Genomic DNA, 22561 nt, shown 5'->3' with positions numbered 1-22561 from the left:
TAGACCAACTTTTACATTACCAGAGCTTTTGCTGGTGAGACCAGGAGGACAGAGATGCGTTTTCAATTAGTGCCTTGAAAGTTCTTTTGGGACCCTAATATAGAATGGTTCCAGCTATGTCTAGTCGACAAAGAAGACTTTTACCGACATGGGCGAAACAGTGAGCAGCGGAAGAAAGACTCAGTGAACCACAGCTCCTTGGAGAGCCAGGCGAGTGTACTTTCCAGCTTCTCATAGTGCTGGCACCACACTCTCTCCCCCTCCCCGGCCCATTGTCTGGATTCGAGGCCGAGTGCTAGACTCTGTTCAAAATTTGCCTGGAATGTAGCAGCACAGTCGAGCTTTACGGCCTGCTTGAATGTCCTGAAAGTCAACGATCATTGTGTATTTTTATTAATTTACCCACGCGATGTGGTGGTGTGAGTGCTTTCTTACAGGGATAATTAGTTAGCCTCGTCTAGGTGATTATTAATGGGTTTTATGAAATACACCGTTTTAAATGTACCATATCTTCTTCCCGATCGGGGCTCCAGCTATTGATGGAGAGGAATCAAGCCAAAAACGATATTCACCTATGGAGGGCGTTGGTTACCATCGCAAGCAAAGTATTCTGGAAGTTGGATTTGATTTAGCAAATATATAACTGCTAACGCCAGCACTACAACCCATTTGTTCTCATAGGCGCTTTCTCACTCCACCAACCGAAAATATGGAGGAGCTGCGCAGCTGCATTTCCACAGCCATTCATTTTCTATCTCTCGCCAAATCAGAGGTAAGACCTTGATCACTGATAGAGGAAGCTACTGACGTGTTAGCCATGGGATGCCTTCCACATCAGGCAGCAAGATGAGGAAGGTTTGGTCATGGAGGCGACTGGCTGGAGGCTCAATATCCCACTGGAGGAAATGAAGGGTTCTTTGATTGGAATCTCGTTTCTTCTCGACAGTGGTGGATACTTCTGGTGCATCCTTTTGCATGCCCTACAACACTGCTGTGATACAGAATGGCAACCAATACGTGGCAGCGACGGACTACGTGTTGTGAACAGGAGTCAGAATGGAAAATTGTGGCTCTGTGAACTAGAGTATGGCGATGTACACAGCACAATACCTTTTACCCTCCTGAAGAAAACATCACCTGGTCGGCTTATGATCTCACAAGCCGAGTCCACTGGCGGCAACGTCGATCAGAGCACGGTGCAGATTTTCCTCACACTTTTGAAGAATGCGTCGATAGGGAATTCAAAGTACTTTTGGCGGTGGATACTGGCCATCTGTATTTTGGGGCTACAGTGCATGTTGTGGATTATAGTCACCGTGCATACTCAAACAGGAGGAGTGATTTGTTATCGCTATCAAGCAGAAGAGTTCGAACAATTGGATTAATAACATCGATGAGAATGTTTGCTTCCCAACAAGCTTCTTCACGATTCCATATTGAGTTTTCTCGACTCACGTTTCTGAAAATATAAGAATGAGAAAGACTATTGAGTGTTTCTTACTCCGATTGTTAGGTGCGATTTTACCCTACAGCATGGCGCATGTTCCTGGAGCTAATCAATGGCCATTCTTGGACAATTTCGAAGGTCTGCATGTCCCTATCTTGGTTGATTGTCTACTTCCACTGATCAGACAGAAATAGTTGGTGTCTTGAGGATAGAGCGACACCAAGGCAGGACCCTTGTTCATCCCCCGGAAATGATCCTTCTTCGCTGTCAAGCTACCTTCATTACCAAACGCCTTGACTTTGCACCTCAGCAAGTGTTCATTGTGATCAAGAAAATGACGAGTGATGGCGGCAATTTTCACGAAGAGCTCCAATTCCTCCTATATACCATGCGAATGAGGCTTTGTTCTCCTGGCATTTACCATACGGATGAAGGCCATTCGATTCGACTTGCCATAGGGTTTACCCGGGATTGTTTGATCTCGCTCTCAGGAACCAACGTCGACCATGCTGAAGGACGTCTAACAGATTTCTATCCTGTCGTCCCAGGGGTTTGGGAAATCATATTCGCGTTGCAAAATTCGGAGTACATTGTATCAAAGCGAGGCAGTCTCGCAGAGCTGGTACAAGTCGTTCACTACAAGGAACCGGCCTCCCCTCCCGCACTAAGCCTAAGCTAGCCCTTACTCGTACCTACCAATTGCCGGTACGAGTTTGCGCTTTTGGAAGGAAGCCCTGGGAGAAAACAATGTATGTAGAATTTTTCCTCATAGTATTGAGGGGCTATTTGAAAAGGGACATCATATACATCAATGAGAAAATCTGGGATATAGCCACTGTGGTTTCCTAGACGTGAGGAAAGAGGCTGTCGCATGGGTCCTGAAGTATTTCGTCTAATGGCACGCTGTAGTATTCCAGACTATGGTATGATTGGCCAAACTAAGCAGACTATTTCCCCATACGATCCACTTGTAGGATAGGGCAATAAGAATGAGCCTAATTGATCAAGGAACCGGCCTGTAATAAGAGCCCCGCAGAACCTGTGATATGCTGCATTCCTTGGTTCCGAAAACCGCCCGACGCCTGATACCCTAACTACACTCTCCGTAGATTTCAGTGGTCGTTCCAGACTTGCTCGACTTTCTTTTTTAGAGTGCTGCGGCTCCTGTCGGGTCCGAGAAAGAGTAATGTATAGCTAAGTTCTCCGGATTCGTATCGGAGGCACAACCATTTGATACATTCCTCTAGTAAAAGACAGTTCGTATGCGGCATTCGAGCTATGGGCTTTTCTAGGCTCCTAGGCTCCAAAACATTGGAAAAGTATATGGCCAAAGTGTCCTGAATATTTAAACCCCGGTTTCCCTTGATAACGCATCCTTCAGTGTATTCTTTATGGCGGTAAGAGAGCAATAAACTTCCAAGGCCTACTTGAACCCTCTCATTTACAGCAGGGTTCCTTATTCGCTGTGCTATTTCCGATACCGCCGTTATCACTATATGAGGCGATGTCGATTCCGTGCAAAGTGGACCTCATATCTGGTTCCTCGAGGCAAGCCGAGCGACGACAAGCCAATACCGAGGCGTCGAGACGATTCCGAGCCCGTCAACGCGTGCAAGTGCATCTTATGCAGCTTCCAGAAGATATGCAAGGTATGTATATGGTTTTGCCTACTTCTTACTTCTACTGATAATCTTAGTCGGCGTCTTGGGTGTGCAGGAACATCAAGGCATATATTCCGTTTATCCCTCTGACGAAATCCTCGTCCAATGCCAACGCCTCTTCGGTTCAGGAATATTTGAATTTAAACCCCAGCAGGTGTTTATCGTAATGCAGAAGATGTCAACCACTGACAGGGACTTCTCCAAAGAGCTTCATTTTCTCCTTCGCACCATGCAGATAAGGCTTTGCTTCCCTGGCGTCCGTGATACCGATGAGGGCCACTTTATCCGGCTTGCTATTGCATTTTCCCGAAGAATTTCCCTTCAGGGAGTCCCGCTCCGCCCGAGCGTGAAAAATGAAGGATATCTAGAGGACTTTCAAGGTATTGTACCTGGAATTTGGGAAATAAAAGTTCGCGTTCCGAGTCCAGGATGTGTTGTAACCGTGCGAGGCAGCGTAGCGGAGCTTATACAACATATCACCTACAAAGAACCTACCTCACAGCCTCCTCCGCCAAAAATATTAGGTGTGAAGTACGAAGCTTGACTGGGCGCCTCACTTCTGTCAATCAAGCCTTTCCTTCTACTGAGGGATGCAAATAATGGAAGATGAAGCTTCCACGTGGGAATGGAAGATTGATCGGCTTGAGAGGGATGCAGGCATCTAATTTCATGTATTCATGCATTGTGAAGGACATCTAAAAGATGCTATCTTATGGGTCCAGGGGTTTGGGGAATTAGGGAATCACAATCGCAATGGAGAATTTGGGGTGCATGGTGTATTACGGAAGGCTTCCGAATAGTGTTGAAGTGTTATCTGAAGAGAGACATTTAATGTGGTTTCCTGAGCGATAGAAAAGAGGTTGTTCCCATTAGTTCTGAGGTAATTTTCCTAATAGATTTTTCAAACTAAACAGACTACATACCATCCACTCGTAGAGCAGGGCAATAAGAATGGACCTGATTAATGGAAGATGAGAAACTCAAATAGGGAGCTGAGTTTAGTCATAAGTTAACTCGCCCCAAATCACATGAAACTTAGCGAATCATAACGGGTAGACCTATGCACCTGGAAACATGACTTGATTTGCTAATAAATACCCCACTATTGAGGAGAATATAGTCTTAACCGGTGGAAAATTCAGCGGGGAATGATGATCTCGTTTGAATAGTACAGCTACTAAGCTCAGTGAAGCTTTCGGGGTCTAGACACCAATAGAATTTTCGTGCTGGAGCAGCTTCATAAAGCACGGACTTCCTTATCTATGTGCCTTCAATCCAACTTTCCAATACAGTTTCATAGCAAAGTGAGCATGGACGTGTGCGTCGTATTTTCTCTTCCAAGATATGCACTTGAATGGCTTGGATTACAGCTGGTATGACTCCTAACCAATGGCTGCGGATTCAATGGCTGATGTAGGTAGAACCAACATGGGTTGGAAGGGGATTCGCATTTTGATGACAGGATTCTGGACAGGAGGATACAGCAATGGCTGATTACAAGTGGTGGAATCACGATCGTTGGCTCGAGAATTTCCCAGATGGTGGACTATCTTGAAGGCGAAGTCGAAGTTACGGAGACGGTTACTATTGAAGAAGGTCCCGCATATACGGAGACAATTCGAAGAGGTGCAAGGGAGGATTTGATCATTTTTTGAGAACGGTCACTGTTTTCTGAGCGGTGATCCCTCAGTCAAATCCACTATAAAGCCTTCCTTGTCCCCTCATTGTACCCTTCGTAACAATACCTCAACTCGTGTCAGCATTCTATCTGTACCATCATTATTAGATCAACATGTCTGGTCATGATGAATCTTCGGAAATGTCCCTCAGATGCCCTTCACTCTTTGAAAACGTCGAGGAGGTACCATTGAATCTTATGGAGTCCGCAATAAAGTCCGACCTTCTCTCCAAACCGCTAGGTTCACACGAGGCGCTTCATTTCTTTCTTGAGGAGCTCAACAAAGACAACACGCACCCCCTGATTAAAAAGGCAATCGAAGCTGTCTTGAGAAGCCCATCGCTTAGACAAGATATCGAGATTAAGTGGAACCTCTCCCGCAATTATGGCTGTGCCAAACGGCGCCAGCACATGATGGACAAGCGCGCCCCCTATGATTTGGCCTCATGGTGTATTGAGAAGTGCCCTCGATGCTTCAATTTACTCTTGGATCATCAAACTGTTCAGCCTTCTGCATTTTGCGAAAATGGCTACAACTTCTTTTGGCTCGCCGTCAGGAGTGGGAAAAACGACTTGATGCAACGTATTGTGTCTTTGATGGATCTCGAAGATCTTCTTCATCCTTTTTCGATGAGGGAGCCGGAGGCAGACCGATACACAATCTTTCAGGCCTCTACCTGGAATCGGAAATGGTTTCAAGTCTGCTGGGAACGGCTTAAATCATGCCAGGACAACGGTCTTACTTCACTTGGGCCAGATGAGATTGGACATATATGTCGATTTGCCGATGTGGATCTTGCAAAAGAGTTATTGGAATCAGGCCTAGATCTGGGAAAATCTCGCCCAGAGAACGCATCACCTGGTTGGTTGGAGATAGTGGGCCGAAAGGATCCGGAACCAATGCTGAATTGGTTCCTGAGCCGTGGCCATCAGCCACCCGAGAAACTCTTGACGTATGCCGCGACATGCAACTGCACCCAAGCGGCAAGCTGGATTATGCGCCATACTGAAAGCCACCTAGACTGGCGTGAGGCTGCGCTTGTAGCGGCGGAAAATCCAGATGACGGAAGCGCGGAAATACTAGAAATCATTCTACAAGACCCAGTTGCAAAATGGAAAGCAGACCAGACTCTGTCACAGAATATTGTGATCAAGACCATCAACGGAGTGTGCCAGGAAAGAAAGAAATATGAAGCTTTTCTGTCCGATAAGTTTTTCCAGAAAAAGTTCGCGGAAATGGAGGATGTTGCTGTTCGAAAGATCCAAGCTCTGGGTGAAGTAGTTCGAAATGTTGAAGTTCTAGGTGTTAAAATCACGGCTAATGATACTGGACTGTGTCGCCTTGCGATGGCGCTGGAGAACATGAATCAGCACTGTTAGATTTCATTCCTTCATCAACTGAGCAGCTGCCCACGTTACAGCGAAAATCTCGATTACACCTGGTGATCTAATCGCCAATAAGGGAACCTGCGCCTGGGAATATTTCAACAATGTTCCCGTCCAGTCTTTTCAGTCAATCCAATCATTGCGTTTTTCTCATAGCCGATCTCCTTGGATAATGAGTACAATATGGGGTAGAGCCGGTTGCGTGATACGTACTTTTATCCTTCAGAACTAAACTAGTATGCGCATGATAAGCATCGAAGAAGTACTATGTAGGTGCTGGGACAAGGAATGATTTGCAGACAATATAAATATGAACGGTCACTTGCTTATGGCTCCTTCCCCTTTGGCCTAGTCCAAAATGACCGAATATTCTATTGCATCCCTTCCGCAGCTTCTAGGATGGATCAAGTCTCAACTTCGCTTCCCAACAAGCATTACTTCTTGCTGGTCTCTTGGTGAAGATTCAGGTACATCATTAAATTTTGCGCCAGGAAAATTACTACGCTTATACACCTCTTCAAGCAGAGTCTCACACGCAATCAAGCCGGTCTCCATCGACAGCGAGCGGGGATACCATTAATTTAGACGGCCTGGTGCCTCCTGTCTTGAGATATCCAACCAGGGTGGCCTGGGCATTTTATTGCCAGGATTTCTATTCGCGCAGCCCGTCATCCAACAGAGACGATTCAGAATCAAAGAGCATGTCAAGGAAAGCCCGGGTCTGTACATGCACATAGTGCAGATTCATTCTTCGATAGCGACGCGACAAAGTTAGGGAGACTCCCAGTGAGGAAAAGCAAAAACATTGGGAGTCGTGGCCATGAGTAGATCAGTCTCGCGCAACCTCTTTGTGATTGAAAAATAAAGACCTATTTAAGAGACAGGACTTCTCTCCCAATGTGCCTAGGTTCTCTGTCAACATAGTCAAAGCCTCACTCTCCTGCCAATTAGACTTCTGTCCCTGAGGATCGTATAATGCAAAGCACTGCCCCTGCCACGAGCTCTGCAATTCACTATGCTCCTCCATACGGGTGGCAGCCGATCATGTCTCCCAATACCATGATGGTCTCAACTTCGAATTGCCCGCCAGTAGTGGAATACCCGGTTAGGCTCGTGGATGCCAGATATTCCACTGAAGTTATTTGTGAAGTTAATCAGAGTATGCTTGGGCTGAAACTCTTGCATTTTGCACTACTTCAGACTGACTTGTACTAGATGTGGCTATTGTGGAGAAGCGCTCGCCCGCTGGGATTGTTTTCATCCCTATCCTACGATACCTTTCTTTCACCTGCGCAAAGTTCCATCGTCGGAAGGAATCCAATAATGAGTATACACTGGGAGACATATACCTAGCCATAATGTCCGAAGCTGGATGTGTGGGGGCAAACCCATACATTTCGCCCATTTTATGTCGGCTGCAGACCCAGCTGATGGATGGCACTTTTGCCTGTAGTGAGCAGGGGCAATTCACGCAGCTCCTAATCTATCTACACCGGCCTATCAAAATCCGCAGACAAGGGGTCAATATTGTCTCGCCTGAGGGGCCAGACGAGCTCGAAGACGCAATATTTGAGCATTTGATTCCCTATCATTGCGAAGGTCGGGATTATCCTGGATACTACTGGATGTACATCTCCTTACCTGCCTTTGGTGGTTATGTACTCAACACGATGGGGATCCCCAAGCATCTCCTAAACATGTTCCGATCGGGGTAGATATGCGAATAGAGGTGGTTGGGATTAATTGAAATTTATTTCAGAGTGCCAACCAATCATGGGCTTTATACCGGAGGGGGCTTTATACCGGAGGGAATCGGTATGCCCCTTACTGCCAAGCAATGGACGATATAATCGATGCCTGTCAACAAGTGCAGATAGATAAGAAGGCGGCTGTCCCCATCCTATGTAGTTTCTCGTCCCCATCAATACAAAAGACTGTCCAGAATGTTCTCAACCGGCGCCCAGTTCGAACCCACTTTTGCCGTCACCTCACGTTTCTCGTTTCTCCAATTGCTCCTCCTGATATGCTACGTCTCCCTCGAGTCTTCCTTGCCTGCAAGAATTCGTGATATTCGGCAACTCTCCGACGTTAGCTCTCGCAATGAACACGAATGGTATCCACAAATCGGTACTGAGGGCTTTTCTGAGATGAGAACGAAGATCTGGACAGCAACAAGCACGGAGACTCGTCGACATTGGGAGTATGTTCGTGATTATTTGTTGCAGGAGAAGCTGGTCCACTTTGGGGTGTCAGCCCAGGAACTGCGAGCATATCTGTGTCACCTCCTTTGTCGCATTGAGCAAATATCCTCGGAAAGCCTGATCGCGATGTGTACCCCAAGAGCCGCCCTAACTGCGCCGATCACGCATCTGGGGGAGCGGGCCAGCTTGGTGTTGGTCTGCTTCAGTCTTGGTGTGACGTTAACTCCAGGTGACCCAACGCCACTACTGTCATTGCTCACGCACCCTGATGAGCAACGAATAGGAACGATGGTTTCCCAATTACAAACCTCGCCCTTATTTCGGAGCCAAATACGGCCACCACAATTATGGGATGCGTTGAGTTCCCTGCAAATGCTCTTTGCTTACGAGAACGAGGAGATCCTGGATTGCGGCTCTGCCTTCGATAACCCTTCCTACGGGCAGCCATGGACAGTGGAAATCCAACAACATGAAATTCGGACATGGCAATACAATTACTTCAGGCCCAAGTCCACCACATCTTCCTCGGTTCAACATCATGCCAAAAGGCCGAAACGAAACGCTCAATCTATGTTGGCACTCGGAGGGTTTCAGATGCACCCAGTGTCCAAGCGTAGGAAGCAGCTGTCTTCCGACGACAATGCCTAAAACTCAAGTGCTACCATGACAACGCGATTGAGACAAGAAGAAGACCTGGCCTGACACGCCTCCACAGACGCAGCACATAAGTACCCAGAGTTTTGTCCTAGCTCGCCAGCTCTAATATCTCGCTTCCTTTTCTAGCATTGCTTTTGGTAGTGGACGATCAGTTGATCGAAATGTTTAAATGCCTCTGTATACCAATCAGCAAGCGGCTGGTCCCCGTCCAGCAAGGTATTGTTTCTTTCGTCGTAGTACCGCCGGCGTATCTCATTCAGTGCCAGGAACGCTGTTTGGGCGTAAGAACGATTGCCCTCAGGGGTAAAGAGTGGGTCGCTGCTCAATAGTCGCAGTCCGTTAAGATTGGTGAAGCGTTGGCTGACTCGATCAATTCCATCTGGTTCCACAGCCAGATCGACCTGGTTCCTGCCGAGAAAGATGGCGGCATGGACCACATCCTCTAAACCGGCGTATATATTGGTCATTGGACTGCACCTGACGCGGACGGTCTGCAAATGGAAATAAGAGGGCACACTTTCGGTCCGAAGGATTTGCACAATACTCACCACCAACGCCATCACGACTCCTGCATATAGTACTGGGGTGCAGGTTGTGGCCCTTTCCTGGTAGAAGACGAACATATAAATGAGCGGCGTCGGCGTTCCTGCAACTTCCGCAATAAATATGATATCAGGTGATGGTAGAAAAGAGGCATTACTGAATCCATATGATGAAAAGAAGCCGTTCCCACCGGCCGGTGGCAGTGAAGCACATCCATACCACGAAAGCCGCTGAACCGTATAATACGATATGATTTACCAATCATGTTTGACCTCGACAAGCATTCTGCAATGGGATAGTGGCGACCAGCACCAAATGGCTGGGCCGACTGCCCTCATCATTTGTCTGGACGCCTAGTGCGGCAGTGGTAGAGGAATGATGATCGCATCCTAATCAAGTAGCCTGTATGTCTAAGTACGATTTCCTTCGGTGGAGAATAGCAGGCCGCTACTCAGAAGTCGCGGCTGGGTGAGATTGGTGATTCCTTGAATGGCCCGGTGTAGAATATATGGCTCGACGGTCAGTTGGACCTGGTCCTTACCCAGAAAGATGGTGGCACGGACGAAAGAAAGCCGTTCATACCGACCGGTGGCAATGAAGTACACCCCTTGCACCAGAGTACAATAGCGGAAAGTGCGCAAAACTGTTTCCAGATAGCAATCTTTCCCAGTGCGGGGGTGGTAGTGAAATGGTCCGTTGTTCCAAACAAAGCAGCGGGTACTTCCGTAAAAGGGAATGTACTTGAGTACATTCCCTTTTACGGACATAGGACATAAAAGGGGGATGGCCTGTCCACGACATGAGAACAACCATCCTTTTGCCGTCATGCCTCAGCGAGCATTCGATTTCGAAGGAGACGATGCACAGTACATCAAGCACCTCGAGAGTTTGCTGCTGAGCGTTCAACCGCCCCTTAATTCCCGCCTTGGGAAGCTCGGCCCCGTCGCTAATGCTCTCGAGCCGCCACCCAGTAGTATTCAGTTTATTGAGTGGAAACCGGACCATACCTCTCTGCAAGTGAACCCGATGTGGATGAAACAACTTAACGCTTTCATTGAAGGCATCCCTGTCCAAGACCAGTGGCGGGAGGCAAGAGTGAAGGCTGGCATTGATACTCCGGATCGGAATCAACACGCTTTGAAACTGATTCTAGGCCATGTCGGTCCTGCCATCTTCCATGATGAATACGAGACCACCGCTCAGGCGCCGGTTCTCCCCACCGAGAGCCGTGATCTGGTGGTAAGAGGGTGTGAATATGGCCGCTTTATTGCTCGGTGTAGTCATGACCGGAATTTCGCCGTGAGAGTGGTTGCCTTTCAGAATCTGGTTTTTTGCAGTTACTGCGTTGTCATGATGCGAGCTGGAGTTTCCCAGGACACCACCAACGACACAATGAGGCGCTACACCGGCCGGGATCAAAAAGATCACACTCTGGCAAAGTATCGGAACGGCGCCGTATGGGTCAACCGATGCATGGTGGCCCTTCTGAAGAATGGATGGGGACATAAGAGCTGGGAAATCTTCCTCCTCAGTACGTGTTCGCAGCCATTTCGCGGTTCTCGCTAACGGAGCTTGCCTCAGATAGTCAGAGTCCGGCACAAATTGCCCGGTTTGCCGCCTACAATGCCGACAGTTACAAGATAGTAGCCCATCGGTTAGGGGAAGCAACTGTTCCGCAGTGGGAAATTGGTTGGGTACCATACTGCCTTCCCTGTATCGTCCACTACCTCACGGGGTATACAGTTCCGTAAGATACGAATGCCAGGCTCAGAGGGCCCTGCTGACAATACCATTCCAGACTGCAAGGCATCTGCGAGGCTCTCGGTTACGGAAGGCTCCCACCTTACTTGATGCAGGCTATTTCCATGCATTTCATAGAGACATTGAATTCCCTATTCGCCAACGACGGCATTCTGCCTGTGCCTATCGGACCATACCACGCGGAATCGAACGTAATTCACCCGCTGCCTTGAACAAGCAAGCCTACCGATATGTTCCCGGTCCCCTTTCAACCACCAGGTAGTCTACTTTCGGGGAGATGATGACGTCCGTGCACAATGTGTAATAGTATCCCAGCAACAAGGTCACGATGTTGTGGGTCAGATCTTGAATTTTAGGCATGCCGGCGATGACGTTGATGGGAATTGCGTAGGTTGGGTGGGTGACAGGAACGAGTCTGACATCCTCCGCCCGATACATCGTGTATTTACATCCCTAATTAAATTAACATGGCCCACGAATGTGACTTTCATGACCTACCGCCAGGTTCAGCTCGTGCAGAAGAGGCTCCACCAAGGGCTCCAAACTTGTGTTTCGATACGTTCGATCGCCTTGCCCATTTACATAGTAGTCATTTGATGAAGTAGCATCGTCACGGGCCCATGCGGCTAGTTGCTGTCGTGCCGTATCGGCGGCTGAAGTGAGGAGGAAAGGACCGTTCACTCCCCTCACCGGGCCTGGAGAGCTGTACTGTCCCATCTGCGGGTGCCAATGGAATGCATATTAGCTGGTTTATCCTCGGGCTTAGGAATAAGACACATACCATACTAACAGTTTGATACCTATCTTGTCCTATACTTCTCGCACTCCCCTCGACCATGGTCTCACGCGGGGCTGGAGGCCAGGAGGTGGGACCGATCACGTGTGATCTATCATTGGCCCAGAAGCAGTCTACAATGTGATCCCCATTTGGATCGGAGATAACCAACCCTCTTCAACCCATGCCGAGACAACGGACAACAGTCCTCGCTGAGCGGGCATCTTGGCTCAAGTCCTTTTGGGATTGGGGAAAACTCTGTGAGGAAGGAATGTGAACATCGTCTAGAGTAAATACTTGCATTATGACAAAAAATCAATACAGTCCTCACGGTCTGTATCGACCTAAGCTCATACCATTGCTTAGTTGGTCTTCGCTGCGTGCGTGTGATGAGTCGCCAATTAATAGGACCGGCCTTGCTGAGGGGCATGGGGGAAGATATTCTTAAATATACATACGTTAAGTCACCAATTGATGCAATTGCTTGACTGAAGACCGTGGCGGGCAAGGCCACCTTATATATTTCACTTTGTCTGTACCTCGGGCTCAGTGGTATTGAACTGCTTCTGCTTCTGCTTCCCTACAACGCTTTTCGATAGCTTCATCGCCAAAGGGTGATGATCTCGACAATATGCTGAGCACAGAACCCTTGGAGGTAAGTGTCGAGGTGACATCGTTTCAACTCATACTGATCAATTAGACATTGAGAGTTTGGATACCTGTTCCCTGCTCGAATATCCTAGCATATCTTAAGAAACAAGGGCTCGATGATGCTGTGCTTGCGGCCGTACAACTTGATGACAATCACGCCGACCACAACGTATCAATCCTGGTAGATCTGGCCGTGATCAAAACGGAACTATCTCGCGTCCAGCGTCACTTTTGTTACGTCTCGTCATCAATGAATGATCTGGGTCTGGTTTTTATTGCTGAGAGCTCAAATGATCCCGAGAGCCAAAGATGGCGCAGATATTTTTGGGTCCATTCCAGGTATCTCCAGCAACATGCAGAGGCAAAGTCGAGCAGGAATGCCTCAGAGCGTATGACCCTTGTGCTTGGGTGGTATCAGAAGCGTCTGGAGATGATGACCATGGTGATGATGCAAAATCGCAGAATGGAAGCTTGACATTGCGGGGTCGACATGTACAGAGCCTACTTCTTTATTGCGCATTTGAACTCTGGTAGTGTCATGTCCATGTGGAAAGTTTGAATATAATTTGAAGGCTTATGCTCTCGGCGATCGGTTGTAAGAAGACAACTGATGTAGGCCTCCAGAATTACAATACTCCTGTTGTTTCAGCAAAAATACCTCTTGTGATGATTCAATGTAGCTTCGAGTGCCAATTGACAGGATTAAGTGGACGACATCAGCCATTAGACTTAACTGTGCGAGGGATTCAATCATGGTGCTGAAGTCAAACAAAAACTCTCCTGTACTGTACTCTACGAGAATCCGTGCGGGAAAATACGTGCGCAGACCACCCAGAAGAATGGCCTATGAGTCATGATTAATATCACATGAAAGGGACGAGAATCTGAGCTATGGGAGTAATACCGTGCCCATTTTTCTTCTCGCTGCCATGATCTCCATTGTGATAGACGATCTCCAGTGGATTCTATAGTGAAAGCCAACACGTTAGCTACATAGAATGCTTGATTATTTCTTTTCTCGCGAGCAACTTGCTATCGTAGATGGGGCCTTGTCCTCTGTTTGGGATGTGGTGGCGCCATCACCTTGAGGATGTTCGTTGGTATCCATAATGAAGAATTGAACGTAAGGATACTAGCCAGCGATATAGTTAAGGGCGCGTTGAGAGTATTTGCCCTGGACGAAGAAGTCGGACGATGGCCTAGTTATACGTCGGAGTTACCATCTCCTCATGGAATATCCAGTATGAAAGCTATGGAATAAGCAGCCAGTTATGGAACTAATAGGCCAATCATGTTGTTTGTCTGGTGACAACGATCAAATCCCCCAGTTAAATTATGATCTACACTTAACTCTACCGAGAATGTCACCCTGCAGAATCAGCGAACTGTACTTTTGTCGATGTTTCGAAGGCCTTTCGCCCTTGGAATATCTTTTCCTGATTAAAAGAATCCTCCAGTCTCAGATCTATCCCATTGGTCAAAGCATATGCACGGTTTTTGTGACCTGTAAAAGGACAAACGTGGTCCTGGGCTATTCGATATAAGATAGGTGAAGCCCTGTGATCCTAATCCTTGGATCTCCCACGACTGGACGCTTAGCTATTCCTTAGGGGAATCTCTCTGATTATGTTTGTCCCATCGCAGTCGGTTAGACTCCCACCTATACAACCAGATATACAACCAGATATACAACCAGATACGAACGTTCGTGTTACTTTGTGTTCGATTCGCGAGGTACTGGGCCTCTTCACACCCCCCCCCCCCAAAACGGCAAAAATCGCAACTCCTCCGCCCTCACGCTCGATGACGATGTGCACAGTACCGACCTTCGTACATTTCGTCGCGATCCCACACCCCAGCCAGCATCTGATTTGCAAAAGTATCCAAGTACACCACACAACCAGCTTACCATAAACGGCGGGGGCGTCTTTGGGAGCTCAAGACGGGGCAAAGATACAACACGGAGAAGAGACGCCAATCTCGATCCAGAGTTAACTGGGACAGTGACACAGTTTTACAAATGCGTGCATCCTGGGTGTAAATGCTCATTTTCAAGTCAATATTTGCTTAAGTAAGTAGTGGAGAACAATTTGATTAATAGACCATGCTAACCCCGATATTCAAAAAGATCCCATATGGATGTACACTCCCAGGATAGGCGCTACTACTGCCCTGTGGAAGGGTGTGAATGGAGTTCAAAGGGGTTCAAGCGAAAGAATGAACAGGAACGGCATGCGCTCGTACATAGCACTCCAGGGTACAGATGTCCTTTCTGCCATCAGGGGAAGCGAGGATTTGCTCGACCAGACAATCTTAAAAGGTAATTTGATCCCATGTTCCTACCAAGCGCTTTCTTTATATACTAATAAGACTCCTACAAGACATGTTCGAGACCACCACCACAACGAAAGCCTTGCAGATCCCGTTCTCCAACGAGTTCTCGGTCAGCGGCCACCTGAAAAGCCCAGAAAACGACGAAGGCAGCTGAAATAGTTTAATCCTTACGAAGAATGCTTGTAGGATTTTGGTGTGGTAATAAAAGGAGAGACATACAGTTACTGTGATTGTGAAGGCTGTAGTTTTTAACAGACTCATCTGACTAGTATTCCGTTCAAGAGGGTTTAAGCGAAGGAATGAACTGAAACAGTATGTGGTCGTAAATAGCACCTTCCCCTGTTTCCCCCTCTCAAAATAGAATCCAGAATATGAGTAAATATATCGATACATATGGGAGGCTCCCTCATGGTTGGCGTAACCATCTTGCTAGGTCAACCTTTAGCTTCTTGTCTGTGCAAGGTTCGTTGAAATTGTTGCCTTGAGACGATGCAAATCCTGGAGAAACCTACTAGAACACGTGCATGCCTGGGACCTTGAAATTTGAACAGCTGATTGGGAGGCGATCAATTTCTACATATTGACCATTTCACACTAAAAGTTTAAATAACCGCTCCCTCCATCAAGAATTCTCTACAATGCCGAGGCAATAAAACCTACAGGCACTCCTAGGAGTGTGATCTTTGTGTCTACGCTGTGTATTGCTATGCTTCAAGTGGCGACCTTGATAGTAACGTCGGCGTGCGCCTCAGCGAAACTGAAGTAGCCTAGGTCATACCCCGGGGTAGATAAGGGAAGGAAGAGATTTTCTGATACGATGGAGTGCCTCCCAAATGCCATGATTAGGCAGACCCTTTTTGCCCACTCATATCGTGCGCCTTAGATCCACTCAATCTACCCCCATTCATTCGCCAAGAATCCTTCAACCCGGGTGAGAATCAGCCCGTGAAGTGTGGCTCCTTAAGAACTCCTATAAATTTCCCTGCTAGTCTTCGTGACTGCTCTTCAGCAACATTACCTCTTTCAAGTTTCTTAAAGATCCGCAACCACGTCGCCTACTCCATCTCTACGAATCAAAAAACGGCTATCCATGAGATAGTCATCGGCAGAACGGCATCAGTCCCGCTCAAGTTTTACAAAAATGATGTTCAAGGGACTAAAGATATACAAAGCGGATCCTATCCCTGGAAATGAATACTCCTGGTCCAGAGTCGAATGCACCGAGATGGTTTTGACTCAACGTGAGCTGTACAGCATGGTGGACAAAAGAGCGGATCAGATTTCCGCGGCTAAGCAGTATCAGAGATTACCAGAAGCTCTAAGAGCGCTCATCAACCATGTACTTGGTGAGCTAAAAGAACGCGACGTTGGTGTGGAGTGGAGCTGCGCATATATCGAAAACCGTGGATCTTCTTCTAAATGCCCTTGCGACTGTCAGAAGAGAGAGAGTCTGGTCCTCATTCTGATGAAACGGCCTCGGAACCGTGGACCTTGGCTAAGGACTCCCATGGGAGACCTAATTGATTTCGGAAGTCGGCGGCGGTATTTTGCCAAACAGGACGACTTGTCTGAAACTCCTTCCTTCGATCTCCAAATGGACGCAACGGATGGAGAAGAGTCTTCGCCGTCAGAAGTCTGATATTGTCAAACATTTTCATCTCATGGACCCAACTTTTGTGGAATTCATGTCTGAAAGCCAAGCCGCACGTGAATTGTGCCTGAGAATGACAAAATCATGATTATCATAATCATGGCCCGCATACAGTAATAGAAGTGAGGGATGGTCAGTGTACGTATGACAGAGAGTATTTTGTGCGCATCCAGTTCTTGAGAAAATTCGGGATTTTGTGGTGAAAATGAAAATGGTCATTTCTTACTGTAACACGTGCTATTTAGTATTTGCAGAGTTGCTTTTGAGAGCTGGCAATATCAAACCTCTTCCCATCCAAGGTCATAAGTCTCAATAGTCTTTCCAGAATTTGAGGTGCTTTGCTTTAAAGCCAATCCGATCACTTTATTTCGTCATGGTCTTTCTGAAATTTATGTTTTCATGATAAGAAGCTAGCAATGTACATGGGCAAAAGACAGATCTAACTTCCATTCAAACAGATAGAACAGCAAAGTAACCAATCTACAGCAAGACCACAACATAGAATAACATCATATCCAAGCTGAATGATATTGCCTGAATCACCCAGAATCTTCAGACAGCAGGACAGGCACATGATAATGTGGGCTGAGAAGTGACAGAACCGTCGGTATGAAAAGACGGAGATGTGACAATCACCGAAGCTGAGGAGGAAGTCGTGGGGGCAAACAAGTCTGTGGCATTACACCAGCTTCCGATCTTATATCCATCGTTCAAAACGCACGTCGACTTATCTCCATTCTGGTTGAAGAAAGTGACCTGGCCATCACGTTCGACCTCAATCCACGCAGCCGGCGAGCCGTTTTCGGTGCCACAGGCCACCTCGATCCGAGTGTTCTCAGGGGATCCATTGGGCATTTCGCTCAAACCTAGAGGCCTTAGCCTTATGATTCTTGTGCCGAGGGTGGATGTACTTACTTGAACAGTCATCTCCCTTGGGTTTGGCAAAAGATGCAGAGTACCCGTCACAACCGTGGTTATGATTCGACCAAATTCGGCATTCATCATCACTGGCAGTAACATTGAGAGTACCACCAAGTGATACACGGGCCCAGATACCCGTTAAAACCATTGGCATCAAAAGCAGCATGTTTCTGAGTGCAATTTGACCAATCTGTCTCCCGGAGTTCGCAATGAGATTTACTCTGATCGCCGGAGAGAATTTCTTAGATGTTAAAATCGAGGAGTAGGGGAGATGCTTATATGTAAAAGCGGTCTCTGTCAGGCATTATTATTGTCATTGACTATTACCTATACAGTATCGTGTCGGTCTTATGGTGTTCTAATCTGGCCGCATTAAATTTTGACTATTTTAAGGGCTCTTGTGACGGGCGTACGACAAATCACGTTGGAAATTCTTTTCTAACCTCAGAATGTAGCATTTAGGTCAGGCTCATTTCTGCTCACCTCAGATAAAGGCAACTCTTGCTATGGCGCATTTATTTCTCATGATTTTGATAATGTAAGTAATCTGTGGTGGTAATATTATCAACTGTGTCTTGTTGAACGGTTCAATGGTCTAGAAAGTTGTATCATGGAACACTTGACTCATCGAGATTTCAGGTAGACCCAAGTTCAGAATTCCGTCTTATTGTGTTCTCTTCTATGTGAGCATTTCATTCACACTAAGCTGAGAGAGTGCCAATTCACACATTTGAAGGAACCTATCACGAGTAGAGAGAGGAATGAGCGGAGCTAGATGCTCAATGACCTTAAAATAAAACCTCTCATATGCCAACATGTATGTCACATGGTTGCAGTGTCATCCACCCTGGGTATTGACCGACTAGTCGGAGCCAAAAAGGACGTCATTTCTCCAAGGCACGGCTTGCTTTCTGAACGTGGGAGTAAGAGTACCTATTATAGCCACACGCTGCATACCTTCGAGATATAGCTACTGGAAGAGTATAAATTTATATCAATTCACGAGTCAACGAGTATAGTCATACGTCACATAACTACCAAATAGGCGGCTGGGGCATTTCATGAATCAATCGATCAATCAATCAGCCTGCAGCTTGCGCCTAGGAGCGTCTAGGTCGGTCTGTGACCTACTTTACTGCTCCTGGGATGTCAAATCGGGATAGTGGACGTACAGTTTCACTCTAACGCGAAAGGTTTTTGTCGGGATATATCCTCCCGTCAGAATAAGCAAAGACAGGTTGTACGTAATCGTGCTAAGCAGCGGCTCCCGCCGTCTGAGGTTCAGGGGCATTGGAGATGGAGAACACACATCTATCTACATTTTTGAATCAATTGACTTTTTGCTTTACGGCATAACACTGTCCACTTAACTGTGTACACAGTACCTAGCTGGTGATACCAACACTGATCAGTGGTTGATTACAACCACAGAACAGCTCGGTTTACACGACCTGGAAGAGGCATTGACCGCAAGGGAACGGGGAAACACTCTGCAGTACCCTCATTGCGGAAGGTGTGCTAAAGGACATCAAAGTATCTCATTGGGAAACACTTGCAGTACCTTTGAGACACGGAGGATTTCCAAAAGATCTACAGTTGAAACCGCAACGAAGATCTGCGTCTACCACGCGAACAACGCGTTAACGGGAAACACCTTGCAGTACCGTCACGACACGCAACCCAACACATTCATTTCGTTTATCCATCTCATTCACGATTACCGTCGATTAAACAACCATGCCAATCCCAGACAACCTCGGATACGCTGTTGAGGAGGAAACATAGCAGAAATCTATCGATACACTCGACGAGAAGAACCAGACGGAGAAGATATTGAACAGACATATAGCATATACAATGCAGGCATAGAACATAATGCGCATCACCGATCGTGCCCTATAGAATGACTTTCGTGAAGAATTCAACGGGTGGACCCTAGACACATTCAAGATGGCCAACAAAACCGCACTGAAGATACTTCGACTTTACCTGATTACCCACGGAGTATGGATCAGAGTACGCATAGGGACATCCTACGCGAAGGGACTATACGACTGTCTCCAAGAGGTCACCTAGCACGAATAGACCAAAGAAGAGATCGAAGACCATCTCAAGGAGCACCCAGACAACTTCAGCTCTAGATAGAACCCTGCACGCGACCGATCACCGACCGTCCGACCACACTCCCCAGCAGCACGAGCTACTTCGGTGAACCCACTAAATCCTCAAACCCCACAAACGAATCTTGAGAAACCACACATCGAACGAAGTGACCAGAGATAGGAAGAAGCCAGATCCATCACGCTTGATACAGCCTACGTGGACAATCACAGACAGCAACATTCCGATTACGGTAGACCCCAACAATATTCCACGGATATACCGTTACCGAGAATAATCGAAGCAGTAACGAGGCAGTACAGCAACACGGACGACAAGTATAGCGGAGGACTATATAACGACTTCAACACTAAGTTAGTCAAGTTCTACGACGTCTGTGAAAAGATCGGCCTACAGGAGCATCAGTTCCACGTCGCATTCTCCCTTATACTTAAGGGGAGAGCGGAGAAATTTTACTTCACACGGATCAAAGGAAAGGCAAGAGATTTCCCCACAATGATAGACATGATAAGGGCGCACTTCGACACAGAAGAAAACCGTCAAAGATATATCACGGAATAGAGAGAGACTACCTTTCCGAGTATTATTGCTCAAAATCCGGAGAAATCGCGCCCGGAGTGCCTCGAGATCCTCTTCGAAACACTCGAGAAGATCCAGCCAGGATTGCCCCCCGAACACCGCTCGGAGACGACCCTACGGGAACAAACCATAAATGCCTGTAGAGGTGTTGAGGAATGTAAATTCTCCTTATATAGGCCGGCGAGCACTCTCGAGGGAGTGCAAGCGGAACTGCGATCAGCAGTTGCTAATGCAGCTTTTTCACCACGGTCGGGGCAATTTCAGGCGTATAAGGAGTACGAGATACACGATCAGCATTGGACCGACCGGACATACGGAGGGAGAGGTCGTGGATACAGCCGCGGAGGTTATAGCTAGCGCAGAGGAAGCTATAGACTCGGTAACAACCGTGAACTCACTCCCTTTCGTGGATCAGGACCACGAGGAGGCTACCGTGGAAGTCGACAGGGCAATCAAGGACCCCGCCAGGGGAGATGCTATGTCTGTGGAAAGCCAGGATACTGGTCGAAGTATCATACCGGGGAGGAACGAAGACAATCACTCAATAACTTCCGCCAGCAACATTACTTCACCACGGGCCAAGCGGCCACCCCACAGGATTTCCAGATATTCCTCAACGACTTTGAAGGAGAGGAGGAGACAGAAGTGCTAGACAGCAATAATAGGCATAAATCAACCCTGATGCTCGCAGACATAACTATTGAGGATAACAGGCACAAGGGATTCTTGACAGAGCTCGGGGAAGTCGACGGGATTAGAATAATATCCATCCTAAACGACCAGTCAGCATACCATTTCTTCACTAAAGACGACATCTTCCAGCAGCGACAAGCCAACGGACAGGCCATTAAAGTGTTCACACTTGACAACCGGTATTCATCTGACACTTTCCAAGGTATCATACCGGATACCGGAGCCTCTAGTGTTTCGTCTGCTAGCGAGCCTCAATTTAGGGCATTATACAAGCTCGACCCCAGAGTCAGACTCGATACGTCCCGGGCTAGGGAACATAGAATCAAATTTAGAGTCGGAGATCCAAAAGTCTCCTTAGGGACTGCCGATGTCGATACCCCAATTAGATCTATTACGTTTCATATCCTTCCCACGAACACACCGTTTCTCTTCTACCTCAAGGACATAGATACTATAGGGGTGGAGCTCAGAAACAAGAAAAACGTACTTGAGCGAGGAAACAAGAGAGTGCCTATCGTTCGTAAGTGGGGACACCCATAGATATTGCTACATAATCTAGAGGAGATAGCAGCATAGAGCCACCTCACTAAGACGGAGCTACGGCAACTCCACCGACGTTTTAGACACCCATCAGTGCGAAGATTGACCCGAATCCTTCAGCGTGCCGGGCACGAAATAAATTCGCAGTGCATCGACTACCTCACGAAGTTCTGCCACTATTGCTAGATAAAAGGCAAGTCCCCAGGACGATTCAAATTCACTTTAAAAGATAACTATAAGTTCAACTACTCGGTTATCGTCGATATCCTGTACCTCGAAGGAAAGCCCGTTTTGCAAGTCATCGATACAGCCACGTCATTTAGTGCTGCGAGATTCCTAAGAGATATATCTGCACGCAATGCTTAGGACACACTTCGTACATACTAGATCGATACCTACCAGGGACCCCCGGACTACGTTGTGCACGATACAGGGAAGAACTTCACATCTACAGAGTTCAAGCAGCTTGCATTGTCGATGTCAATCAAAGTTAAGGAGGTCCCCGTAGAAGCTCACAATAGCGTAGGGAAGGTAGAACGATACCATACACTGCTGCGCCGTGCCTACGAAATTCTCAGAGATAAGCTCAAGGATAAGAACATTGACAAGGAGATAATCCTGCAAATGGCCGTGAAGGCTGTCAACGACTCAGCCGGACCAGATAGAATTATCCCAACACTGCTTGTCTTTAGGGCATACCCGAGAATAACGGAAATAGATCCACCATCACCTTCGGTAATCAAGAGAGCTAAGGCTATTCGCGCTGCAACCAAAGAGGTCCGTCGCCTACATACGGAACGCCAGGTGAATAACGCTCTCGCCATACGCAACGGCCCTAGTACAATCGCCACATTGAACCTACCATTACAGTCGGATATTCGAGTCTAGCGCGAGAAAGGTGGATAGAAGGGCCCATATAAGCTCTTGGCGGTGGATAGAGAGACTTGTACTGTGGATATACC

At 47.3% G+C, this 22561-nt stretch overlaps 11 protein-coding genes across 11 annotated transcripts; 8 read left to right on the top strand and 3 right to left on the bottom strand.

Moving 5' to 3' along the window:
• The first annotated feature begins 525 nt into the window (after nt 1-525).
• N7473_004314 (uncharacterized protein) lies at nt 526-2355 on the top strand. Its single transcript, XM_057150254.1, has 3 exons — nt 526-772; nt 816-1585; nt 1642-2355. Exons 1-2 carry the CDS (start codon nt 710-712, stop codon nt 1383-1385), a joined length of 633 nt encoding a protein of 210 aa, XP_057010364.1. The 5' UTR covers nt 526-709; the 3' UTR covers nt 1386-1585; nt 1642-2355.
• Nucleotides 2356-4900: 2545 nt separating this feature from the next.
• N7473_004313 (uncharacterized protein) lies at nt 4901-6166 on the top strand (the record flags this gene model as incomplete). Its single annotated transcript, XM_057150253.1, has 1 exon — nt 4901-6166. The coding sequence occupies one exon, from the start codon at nt 4901-4903 to the stop codon at nt 6164-6166; it is 1266 nt and encodes a 421-aa protein (XP_057010363.1).
• A 981-nt stretch (nt 6167-7147) lies between these two features.
• Nucleotides 7148-7887, top strand: N7473_004312 (uncharacterized protein; the record flags this gene model as incomplete). Its single annotated transcript, XM_057150252.1, has 2 exons — nt 7148-7331; nt 7388-7887. The coding sequence occupies 2 exons, from the start codon at nt 7148-7150 to the stop codon at nt 7885-7887; spliced, it is 684 nt and encodes a 227-aa protein (XP_057010362.1).
• A 228-nt stretch (nt 7888-8115) lies between these two features.
• Nucleotides 8116-9021, top strand: N7473_004311 (uncharacterized protein; the record flags this gene model as incomplete). Its single annotated transcript, XM_057150251.1, has 1 exon — nt 8116-9021. The coding sequence occupies one exon, from the start codon at nt 8116-8118 to the stop codon at nt 9019-9021; it is 906 nt and encodes a 301-aa protein (XP_057010361.1).
• A 131-nt stretch (nt 9022-9152) lies between these two features.
• Nucleotides 9153-9590, bottom strand: N7473_004310 (uncharacterized protein; the record flags this gene model as incomplete). Its single annotated transcript, XM_057150250.1, has 2 exons — nt 9153-9521; nt 9579-9590. The coding sequence occupies 2 exons, from the start codon at nt 9588-9590 to the stop codon at nt 9153-9155; spliced, it is 381 nt and encodes a 126-aa protein (XP_057010360.1).
• An 808-nt stretch (nt 9591-10398) lies between these two features.
• N7473_004309 (uncharacterized protein) lies at nt 10399-11546 on the top strand (the record flags this gene model as incomplete). Its single annotated transcript, XM_057150249.1, has 4 exons — nt 10399-10812; nt 10948-11104; nt 11155-11320; nt 11372-11546. The coding sequence occupies 4 exons, from the start codon at nt 10399-10401 to the stop codon at nt 11544-11546; spliced, it is 912 nt and encodes a 303-aa protein (XP_057010359.1).
• Nucleotides 11547-11556: 10 nt separating this feature from the next.
• On the bottom strand, nt 11557-12118 carry N7473_004308 (uncharacterized protein; the record flags this gene model as incomplete). The annotated part of the gene is made up of 3 exons (XM_057150248.1): nt 11557-11787; nt 11833-12051; nt 12116-12118. The coding sequence occupies 3 exons, from the start codon at nt 12116-12118 to the stop codon at nt 11557-11559; spliced, it is 453 nt and encodes a 150-aa protein (XP_057010358.1).
• Nucleotides 12119-12740: 622 nt separating this feature from the next.
• N7473_004307 (uncharacterized protein) lies at nt 12741-13235 on the top strand (the record flags this gene model as incomplete). Its single annotated transcript, XM_057150247.1, has 2 exons — nt 12741-12764; nt 12810-13235. 2 exons carry the CDS (start codon nt 12741-12743, stop codon nt 13233-13235), a joined length of 450 nt encoding a protein of 149 aa, XP_057010357.1.
• Nucleotides 13236-16235: 3000 nt separating this feature from the next.
• Nucleotides 16236-16733, top strand: N7473_004306 (uncharacterized protein; the record flags this gene model as incomplete). The annotated part of the gene is made up of 1 exon (XM_057150246.1): nt 16236-16733. One exon carries the CDS (start codon nt 16236-16238, stop codon nt 16731-16733), a length of 498 nt encoding a protein of 165 aa, XP_057010356.1.
• Nucleotides 16734-17297: 564 nt separating this feature from the next.
• On the bottom strand, nt 17298-17832 carry N7473_004305 (uncharacterized protein; the record flags this gene model as incomplete). The annotated part of the gene is made up of 2 exons (XM_057150245.1): nt 17298-17611; nt 17661-17832. The coding sequence occupies 2 exons, from the start codon at nt 17830-17832 to the stop codon at nt 17298-17300; spliced, it is 486 nt and encodes a 161-aa protein (XP_057010355.1).
• Nucleotides 17833-20595: 2763 nt separating this feature from the next.
• Nucleotides 20596-22487, top strand: N7473_004304 (uncharacterized protein; the record flags this gene model as incomplete). Its single annotated transcript, XM_057150244.1, has 4 exons — nt 20596-20805; nt 20859-21579; nt 21793-21896; nt 21987-22487. The coding sequence occupies 4 exons, from the start codon at nt 20596-20598 to the stop codon at nt 22485-22487; spliced, it is 1536 nt and encodes a 511-aa protein (XP_057010354.1).
• Between the last annotated feature and the right edge of the window lie 74 nt (nt 22488-22561).

The sequence above is a fragment of the Penicillium subrubescens genome (genome assembly GCF_028828155.1).
Source record: "Penicillium subrubescens strain IBT 31985 chromosome Unknown utg000003l_segment0_segment0, whole genome shotgun sequence".
Lineage (NCBI taxonomy): Eukaryota > Fungi > Ascomycota > Eurotiomycetes > Eurotiales > Aspergillaceae > Penicillium > Penicillium subrubescens.
This window is presented reverse-complemented; position numbering and strand designations above follow the sequence as displayed.

What these genes read in the sequence shown, in the direction of transcription:
- N7473_004314 (XM_057150254.1), top strand. Translation starts at nt 710, where the DNA reads ATGGAGGAGCTGCGCAGCTGCATTTCCACAGCCATTCATTTTCTATCT. An exon ending in TATCTCTCGCCAAATCAGAG is followed by an intron (nt 773 to 815) that starts GTAAGACCTTGA and finishes CTGACGTGTTAG; the next exon opens with CCATGGGATGCCTTCCACAT.